This window comes from Poecilia formosa, unplaced genomic scaffold (genome assembly GCF_000485575.1).
Source record: "Poecilia formosa unplaced genomic scaffold, Poecilia_formosa-5.1.2 Scaffold609, whole genome shotgun sequence".
NCBI classification, from domain to species: Eukaryota; Metazoa; Chordata; class Actinopteri; order Cyprinodontiformes; family Poeciliidae; genus Poecilia; species Poecilia formosa.
The window spans coordinates 146,499-156,824 of NW_006800548.1; the positions used below are offsets into that span (position 1 = coordinate 146,499).

At 39.0% G+C, this 10,326-nt stretch overlaps 1 protein-coding gene across 2 annotated transcripts in view; it reads left to right on the forward strand.

Annotated features, from left to right (window-relative positions):
* crocc2 (ciliary rootlet coiled-coil, rootletin family member 2) overlaps window positions 1-10,326 on the forward strand; it is a 48,503-nt gene that overhangs the window by 16,017 nt on the left and 22,160 nt on the right. Inside the window, exons 8-16 of one of the 2 annotated variants that reach the window (XM_016665697.1) lie at window positions 798-894; window positions 1,070-1,159; window positions 2,725-2,853; window positions 2,932-3,131; window positions 3,347-3,529; window positions 5,350-5,494; window positions 5,595-5,741; window positions 5,817-6,047; window positions 9,903-10,096. In XM_016665697.1, the coding sequence (XP_016521183.1) occupies window positions 798-894; window positions 1,070-1,159; window positions 2,725-2,853; window positions 2,932-3,131; window positions 3,347-3,529; window positions 5,350-5,494; window positions 5,595-5,741; window positions 5,817-6,047; window positions 9,903-10,096 (1,416 nt within the window). Of the gene's footprint in view, window positions 1-414; window positions 895-1,069; window positions 1,160-2,724; window positions 2,854-2,931; window positions 3,132-3,346; window positions 3,530-5,349; window positions 5,495-5,594; window positions 5,742-5,816; window positions 6,048-9,902; window positions 10,097-10,326 lie in introns of those variants that run through there. The other variant, XM_016665696.1, reaches the window with a different exon arrangement.

Here is a 10,326-nt window from a genome sequence, read left to right on the forward strand (position 1 = left end):
ACTGCATACTAAAAAAATGGTAGTGACTTTAGTAAGTATGGCAGATGTGCCTCTATCCCAACTTGAATGTGTTACCAGCCTCAATTTGTAGATATTTTTCTAATTGCATAAAGAGGATTATCGAAGATCATCTTCTTCATTGAAACTGCATTTTGTGAGTTTAAGGTTCTAATTAAATAACTGTGTTAGAAGTAGAGTTTGTTGGGTGTGCTGTGGTGGCGCAGGGGTTAAGCACTACCCACATATGGAGGCCTTAGTCCTCAATGCAGCTGTCACACGTTCAATTCCCGGCCTTGGCGACCTTTGCTGCATGTCTTCCCCCTTCTCTCATTACCCAATTAACTATCAAATAAAGGCCACTAGAGCCAAAAAAAATATAAAAAAAGTAGAGTTTGCAGAACATGAAGGTCTCACATTGAATCTGTTCTGAAAAAGTAACTGTCATTTGCAGACTTTATTCCTTCTAGCTTCTGTTGTTCCAGTCCTTTTTTCTCTCCTGAACACTTCAAATGGGAGACAACCAAGAATGTTGATGTCTTTACATCTCGGATCTAAGCTGCTTTTGATCTAATCATCAAAGGTCTTTGTGAATTCTACAATTTCAGGTGGAGAATTTGATAGTGTTGATGGTATTACAGGAGAACAATATGCCAATCTTTTAATTTGTACACTGTTTGAGAAGGTGTGTGTGTGTGTGTGTGTGTGTGTGTGCGTGTGCGTGTGTGTGTGTGGGTGGGTGTCTCTGTGTGTATTTTATATTTATTTGTATGTGTCTCGTTTGCATAATGATCAATTAGAATCTTGGAGCTGACGAATACCTTGAACCACTTCCAGAACCAGAACAGTGAGAAGGATGTGAGCTTTCACACCATGCGTGTAAATCTGGAGAAGATGGTAGGACACTGGAGGAGGCAAATACATGGGCAGTAATAAGGGCTAAAATTGGTTTGAGTCTGTACTGCAGGCTTGATGAACTCCACAACTTCCTAGTCTAGAGGGCTGCAATCTGGGGAATGTCAGACTTGCCCCATGCATGTTACTTATCTAACCTAAATGCTTTCCTGCTTAGGAGATGATGAGGGCAGAGGATAGAGCAGAGATGGCAGGAGTTCGCGCTGAGGTTCAAGCCCTGCAACACATTTTATACCAAATACATCAGGTCAGTACAACATGACATAGGCTGTAGCATGCAGTAGTTCTAGATCTCAGTTCCAATTTTTTTGCTGATTGTTCTTTTTCCCCTTGTTTATATCTACAATGGACGCAACAAGACTTTTGTATGAACGGTTTATGTTCCCAGAGGGACCAACATTCGCAGAAGAACATCTATGTCTTATATCAGCGCATTTTTTATAGAAATACTAATGGACGGAGCTGTTTATGGATCAATTTTAAAGTTTATTCAGCAGTGGGAGCCGTCAGTACTGTCACAAGTTAATAACGAAACAAAGGAAGCTTCACAGTTCTCATGTGACGTCACACTTCCATGAACTTTGTAACTGACAGCCATCTTGGTAGGCAGTTGCTATGACAACAATAAACAGCCACAAGTTTAGAACTAGCTAAACTTGTAATTTTATAGGTTGCCTATTTCCTATCCAACCTATAAAAAATATGAGTGCATTACAATTATTACTCAACTACAATTTTTGAGTATTCTACCCACCTATGTGTAATACTACTCACTGACAAACTACCTTCTTCAGGCTAAGACAGACATGTGGCCCAGATGTGTGTTGCTAGATGTACTTACTCTGCTGACAATCAGAACCTTGTTATTCACACGAAGAGTTCAGACGTCCTTTACAAAGCTATTGAAACATTGATTGAATGCGTCCATAGATTTCAGGTCATGAAGCTCCTCCAAGGTATATGCACTCTTTTGTGTTCACTTAGTAGTGAACTATGTCAGAGTTGGTGATCGGAGGCAGCTTGTCCACATCATCAGACATGCCTGCATTATCTATCTCATACGGGTCGATTCTGACAGCAGCGATTTTGTTGGTCTACATTTCCCTTGCACATTGATCAAGAATGCTGGATATACTTTCTTTTTATTGGTCTCAAAGCCATGGTTCATATATGCCTTGAACTTTATTTAGCTATCAAGATGCCGCAAAGAAGTAACACAGACTTCTCTTGTAATTTTATCATCATTATTTTCTCATTGCCCCACAACAATGATGTAAAAGTCAAAGATACCTCTTTAGACTGCAGACACTTTGAAAACAATCAGACATATATCCAAATTAGTACCTCATATGAAAGCGACACAGATTGGAGATTGGAATTGGGCCGATCTTTCCCTTTTACGGCCTGCCATAGGTGACATACAGGCAAGAAAAGCTCATTTACCTGCTGTGTGAACAGTGGGGTAAAAAGTGGGTATGCAGTGCATACAACGCATAGGGGCGCTGCACTAGAGGGGGCGTCAAAACCCCGTCTGGAGGGGCGGAGCGCCGATGATGTCTTTGCATACACTTCAGCACGCCCTTACGCTCCTTCACCTCGCGCACATAACTGGGTAAATGTAGCGAGTTTTACCTGTCACGTGTTTTACCTTTCATGTGTCTTCATCTCGGGGAGCGCCGATTTATGTTTTCACATCCACCTGAATAATATGTAGTTGCGCCCCTCTGTGAATGATTCAAACATTTTATTTTATTTTTTAAAGAAGATTATGTTTTTTGTAACATCATTTTTTTTATTCTTCTAAACTTCCAGTTGGTTCAGGGTGAGAACTCTGACTCTGAAAGTATGCCCGCCTCACTTCCCCATGGCAGGTTTCCGTCAGGAAACAGCACCTTCATGGCTGTACAGAATGTACTTTCTAAGCATCTGAAAGAATCTCAGGTATCACAAATTCATGCTCTATAAAAATGTTGTGTCAATCCTTCTTACTAATGATGATCCATTCACATACAAACACAGGAGGTGCATGCCCGTTTGACAAAAGCTCTGGAGCAGGTGGACACATTTAAAGAGCAACTTCAGCAGAAGAATGATGAGAGGACCGAGTTGGAGCAGATGATCCAGGAAATACAAAAAAAACATCAAGAGACTGAAAAAGCTCTAGAGGAAAGCCTTGAAGAAAGTAACCAAAGACTCTGCACACTGGAGCTCCTCTCCAGGTAAACTTTTATAAAGCAGCTTTTCCTTTTTACTTTTTATTACCCACAGGATTCCATGAGTATTTGCAAGAAAAAAAATACACACAAAAAAAACTAGTGTTGCACATATTGTACAGCTTTGCAAAAAGGCATATATCTTAATCTTGTCCTCTGTGACCCCGGATTACTTCATTCTTTTGTTTTCCTCTGCCTCCTTCGTTCTGCGTGTCCCACAGTGAGAGAGGGAGACTGGAGAAGCTGCGTTCTGGGCTGCAGCAGGAGGTGGACTCCCAGCGAGCGGAGCTGGATGTACTGAGGAGTTCGTCACTGGACCTCCAGAGACAACGAGACCTCCTGAGGCAGCAGAGGGAGGACCTGGAAACGCAGCTGTCACGCCAGCACGCCGAAGTCCGCAGAGGGTACATTTGAGTTCAAACAATGACCTTTGCATAACAAACATCCTGTCAAGCCCAATTGATTTCACGCGTCATGTTGTTCAAACTCAGATCGCTAACACATGTCAGAAAGTTGACATTCTAAATGATTTTTATAGCAACGCTTCTCCTACAAGGTAGGCTTTCTCATACAGTATTTTCATGATATATTTTAAAAAAATGTTAAATTATCCAAAGATATGTAATGAAATAAAAACAAGAGTTTGGCATAAGTCAACACGATTTCTCAATTTTCTTAGGTGGAGATATTTCAAGGTTTTGGGATTTTGGGAGTTGCTGGAAACAAAGCAAGCTGGAAAAGACCTGTGTCAATTAGCAAGACGAGAGAGATTGAGTTGAAAAGGACATGCTGCAAGTTAGTGATTAAGGATGGTGATGAAAGTGCATTAAGAGGTGAGGACAGTGTTGAGACGATGGGAGGAGTACGTTCAGAAGCTGATGAATGAAGGAAAGTGAGAAAGAAAAGAGGACAGGTTGAGGGAATGGAGTGAAACAAAAGGCACATGAGGACAGGATGAAAATTGGAGAGGTGGATGTGGAAACCAGTTGAAGATGGGTTTAAAACAGACGTGATCAGAGGTGGGCAGCAATGAAGTGAATTTAGTACTTATGTACTGTTTTAGAGAATTTGTACTTGAGTAGAATTTGTTATTGGAAAACTTAAAAGTTCATTACATTTTGAAATCAAAATCATACTTTCTACTTTCATTGCTTTCATTGCTTTGTTGAGAGTTTGTGTATTTTGTGTCTATTTTGTTCCATCGACACAATGTAAAATGACACACTACACCCCTCTATGGTAGGTGGCGATACGCAGCTTGAAACCGGTTTCGAGAAGAAGAACAAGAATCCTTTGTGTCCTACTAGTGTTGCCTTATTGGTAGCGTTTTAGATGCTCAAAGTGTCTGAAAAAGAAAAGCTAGAAAAGTATAAGCCTGCTGCATTATTCTTGATGATCTGTGATCTTTCTACTATAGCAGAATATTTTCTCAGTTATTCTCGACTGCACTCCCATGAAATGCATTATCAAAAAACTTCAAATTTTTACGTTTAGAGGATGTATAACAGCAGAGCTTAAGTAGAAAAATCAAAAACTTAGAGTATGACTACTTCAACATATTTTTTACTCAAGTATAAGTAAAAATAGTTGTCCAAGAAATTACTTAAGAATAAAACAGTATTTGGTAAAAAGGCAACTCAAGTATTGAATAGCTGATCAAATCATAAATTCCTTAATATTTAAAAATTACATCATCAGATGGACCAAAATGTAAAGTTAATGTTGGTGTTTTAAAGACCAAAATGAAAATAATTTATAGAAATTACATAATTACAAAATAACAAAATCAGGCAAAAGAAAAATTTTCAAAATCAATTTCTTCATAAACAAATTTTATGAAACCTTTAACAACAACTGGTGAATGTTTGGGTTAAAACAAGCTTGTTCTTCATTAAGTGAAATTACTCACAATGGTTAGTGTATCCAGAAATTTTACTCTAATAAAAGTAGCGACACTTAGTATTCATAATAAAATTACTCAACCAAAAGTATAAAGTACAGAGTTGAAAAATTACTCACAAAAGTAGATTTTCCCTCCAAAAATTACTCGAGTAACTGTATCTGAGTAAATGGAACTAGTTACTACCCTTGTCTGGACAGCTGATATATCAGAGTGTGGAGCTGAAAGGAGGAAAAATGGAAGACTGCAGAAAAGTTTCCATGACCAAGAGTCTGACAAGAAAAATAGTGTGAGAATTACATTTTGATATATTTTATATTTCAGGGAAAGAGCTTTACAGGAACTTGAGAGCAAATACTCTGATCTGCGGAGGGAACTGATTACAGTGAAGGAATCTCTGGATCAAATTACTCTGCAGAAGGAGATGTTGGAGGATGACAAAGCCAGCCTTTCTTTGGCTCTAAGCAAGGTAAACTGTTCTGCCCGTGAGAGCGCAATGCTTACCTTCGATATATATTTGTGGCTCTTGGAAGTTTGTGTGACTGTTGTAAGAATGATTGACTCCACAGATGGAATGTCACAGTGCTGCACAGGAGAGCCTTCTGATCAAACTGCAGAGTCAGCATTCTACCCTTAAAGATTCTCTCATTAAACTGGCTGCTCTTAGCGAAGGTCTCGCCAAAGACAAGGTGGAGCTTAATCGCATTGTTCTTCAGGTCAGTCTCTGTGGATTTTCACAAATATATCAATGAGCGGCAGCTCGAACAAAGCGAAATTTCCATCTCTTTCAGACTGAAGGCGAGAAAATGGAGCTCAGCGAACGCAGATGTGAAGCTGAAGGGAAGCGAGCGGCAGCCAGAGAGGACGCGGCGCGAGTGCAGAAGGAGATGATGAACTTGCTTGCTGAAAAACAAGCCTTTGAAAGCTCCCACATTCTACTGCGAGAGCTCTGCCAGAAGCTGGAAGCGGAACTGAGCCTCCTGCACAGGGAGAGAGCCAAGGCCCTGAAGAAGCAATCGGAGGTCAGGGCTTGTTGGTCATTCACACCCCGCCTTGCTCCCACCACCTGGGAGAACTGTGCTTACGTTATTAATAGCTTTCATCACATTCACGCAGCTTGTTTTTGTTCCACTAAAATGTATAGGAGCTCATGCAGCGTTTTTTTTATTATTATTATTATTTTCTAATCTTGTAGTTTTCTTTGGAGCTCTTCTGCTGTATTTTATGAGTGACTTGGGAGATTACAGCCACAGGATACTCAGGAACAAATGTGAACTGGAAAAGATAAATAGATAGACATTTAATACCTAGCAGAGGTCTTCCGAAAGCGCCGATAAATTAACACCTTAAGTATTCCCATTCTTCCTAAATAATATCTTGCCGTTTCGTCCTGCAAAGAATGAAAAGAATGCCTTCCTGATTTATTATCTGTTCTAAATGTAATACCTGGAGCTGTTGATCCCCAGTTAGAGTTTAACAAACCTAAACAATTTGACAAATTCCATCCAAACATTTTTAGGAAACCTATCTGCAAAAAATAAATCAACCTTAAATAAAACAAGCCCTGTGTGGCCTCTAGAGTACTATGCTTATGTTTCATCTCCTCACTGGCTGCTACTCTCATCCATAACATGTAATTCATCCTTTTTCATATTTACCTAAGGAGACGCTAAGAGGAACGCAGCGATAATATTTGGTTAATGCGAGCTCATTTTAGTTAAAAACCAGATTATATCGATTCTTGCTTTTGTAAACATTCTGCTTCAGTACTGTTTTAGAGCAGTTACTGTTACATAATGTCAAATTATAATAATATCTGCCTAAACATAACTGAAATAATTATTGGCCGCTTGGAAAAAAAAAATTCAACTTAGAAAAGTTTTTGTGGTTTTGTTCACATAACGAACAAAGCTATTGTTCTCGAGTCTGTGAATGTAGTCCGAGAAAATAGCAGAAGATGTACAACATTTTTATTTCTCCACAATAAATAAAGTTTCCTAGTGAAAAAAAACAAACAAACACATTTACAGATGTGGACAAATTTGTTGGCAGACCAAAAGTCTTCCAATAAATTCAGATTTCATTGCAGTGACATAATCTCCACAATAAAAGTCTAATACAGATCTAAGAGAATAAACTACAATACAGGGAACAGGATACAAGAAATAAACACAATGGCAGCGACTTTCCAACAATAAAGAACACAGGGAAATTAACTTAATATGGTCAAATCTTTCAAACGTAAATAAGGAAGAAAGAAAGAAAAACAAACAAACAACAAAGACTCATGACAAATTTTTTGGTTTGCATATATAGCAAAGGGATACATCATCATTTGAAGCCTACACATGCAGAGCATTAATGTTCAGAACTCTGCATTCTACCACACAACTTTATGAGGACTCCCCACGATCAATAAAATCTGCTACTTGGAAGCATGTCGGTTTATCCTTTACCTTCAGAAACGATGACAAGAGAGGGGTAAACCAAACTAAAGCAATACAGGCACTTTTTTTTCAGCAGCAATAAGGAATTTAGTTCACTCCATAATTTTCTAATTACTTACATGAAAAACAATAAAGCAGGGCTGTAGCATTCGCCCTGCCCCAAATGCCATGGGAGACTTTAAAGCAGCAAACAATACACTGTCACTGTCCACCGTTGAGAGAGGCTTCCCCAGTGAGAGATGTTTCCACACCTGAAAATGTTTTTATTATCAATTTCCAAACAAGGACAGTGATGGTTTCTGGTGGTTATACGACTCTCAAATCAAATCAAATCTCTGGACAATTCTGAAATGGGCCACCTTTTGAAATATTAGAACATATTGATTAATTATTTAACAGTAGAGAGCCAGGGGACAAAGAAGTATATCTACAAAAACCCCAATATTTTTTAGATATTTTATTTACTTCTTTAAGGACAAGCAGGCACAGACAATGGATGAATGGATAGATATTTAGATATGTACTGAATCCTACTGAACCTTATGTTTGAACACAGGGTTACACCTCTGTTGTACCCAACAGGGGTGTAACCATCATCCCAGAAGTGAGCGGAACAAATTTTTTAGAGGTCTATTGAGTGATTTATCATCCTCTCACATTCAGTCGCACCACTCCTTAGTGGCTAAAAACACACATAATCACTAACAGCCACGGAATAGCACCAGCGGACCGACTTTAATTCTTTAAACTAAATACTAACAAAGGCTAAACTTTTTGGGCAAGTTACTACATCATTAAGTGTTAAATGGTAGTACGAAACATGAATGTTCAATAAAACGCTATTCGTGTAAGCAAATTATTACACAAAATGGAAATGACAAATCAGCAGGAAGTTAAGTCACAACGAAAATGAAATTAATAATTATAAACCACTTATGGCCTTCTTCCATATACTACCTACAGCTTAGGGTAAAATATTTTGGAGTGCGAATGAGAGTAATTCTGAAATATCTGCCTGGTTTCTCTCTGCAATAGATATCTTTTTGTCACCAAGTTCGAGTCTCTCCTGAATCACTCTCCCTGCTGCTGGCCTCTGGTCTAACATCGCCTCCTTCATTTTGTTCTTTTTGTGATGAGTGTGATGAGAAAGATTTCTTGTAAACATAGGAAAGCAACAGTGAGCACGACTAATGTACAGTGATTATAGGAGGTGGGTTTATCACTACCATTACTAACTAGCAAGAGATGTAACATGGGTAGCAACATCAGTACTCTTGTTAACTAGCTTACTTTGATATATTAGCATGGAAAGCTACAGCATGTTAACAACAGATTAAACAAAGACAGTAAACAATGTATGGGCAACATGTCCGGCACATGTTGCCCATACAACATGGGTGCCTATTGGCACCCACCCATAACTTTTGGGTAACTTTCCAATTCTAATCTTTAACAGGGACGCCAACAGGCTTAATGCCACTTAAAGGAAACTTCATGAGAGGGTAATTCTCTCCTGTTCTGTTTATGAAACCAGAGAAACTGTTGGAAGATGGCAAAGCAATTCCTTGTTGCTCTTAATTGTTGTTGCTCGACAGATCTGTGTCACCATATTTTAAATTACATTTAGAAAAAGTCAAACTCTTAAAGCTGCAGTATGTAACTTTTATATATATATAAAAAAATATTCCTTTACATATTTGTTGAAACTTTCACTATGTCATGATAGTATGATGTGGGATAGATAATCTGCAAAAAAAATAAATAAATAAAACCCCTAGAAACTACAAACAACCAATGAGAGCTAGGAGGCGGATCTTAGCAGTGTTAATCAGCCCTCTGTGTTGCACTGCTCATCCGCCCTCTCCTTCAGCCTTGCTCTTTGTCACACTGCAGCTTGCACAGCCTGTCAGGAATCCTCAGGCTAGTTAGCATAGCCACTGATGACTGCAGGTAAACAATTTTCCTGTAATTTTAAGTTGTTTCTTCTCTATTACCACATTTAGCAGCGAGTACATGAGGTTGACTGACAACACTACAACCGTCCTCTCAGTTTTGATTGGCTGTTTTTGGTCAAGTTGACTCGGGAGTGGTGCATTTTGACAGGCGACAATAGCATGTCAGGGAGGAATTGGAGGAGATCAGTCTTTTCACAAAGGAACTGCCTCATAAACATATTGTCACATATGGGATCAATTTTAACAAATATGTGAAAAAAATACATACTTCACCTATAATTCTCACTTTTGGCTCCCTTTAGCGAAATGCCAAGCTTGATGTCAATTTTTGAAAATTGACCTTAAAATGTCTTGTGATTTGAGGATCGATTTCTAAACCTTGTGTCTTCCGTTTTGCAATGCATGGAGCTGTGTACTGTTGCATGTGAAAGAAGTTTGTTTGATTTGGTTTCTGTTTGTGAATGTCCATGTTCAGGTCAACAGGCAGATGCAGACTTTACAAGAGGAGCTGTGTGCATGCAGGAAGGAGCTAGAAGAAAAGACCACCGCTGCAAAGACAGCTGCCGAACATAGGGCGGCACTTGCCAAGGACAAGGCTGCTCTGGAAGTGGAACTAAACTCTGCCGATCGAAAAGCCTGTACTCTCAAACAGGAGCTTGTTGCACTGAGGTCTGTGTACGTCTGTGTGTTCTTGGGGTACATATACTTTTTCGTTGTCTGTCATTTTGACTGTCAGGGTAAAGAATTCCGTCATTTTTACCTGTTATTTTTAATGATGACTTATTCAGCTGCATCTAATTTTCATTCGTTTAATTATTATTCAACAAACTGCGCGGAGGATCCGCTTCGTTCCATCACTCCTAAAGCAGATTAATGCTCGTACATATAAACACCTGCTA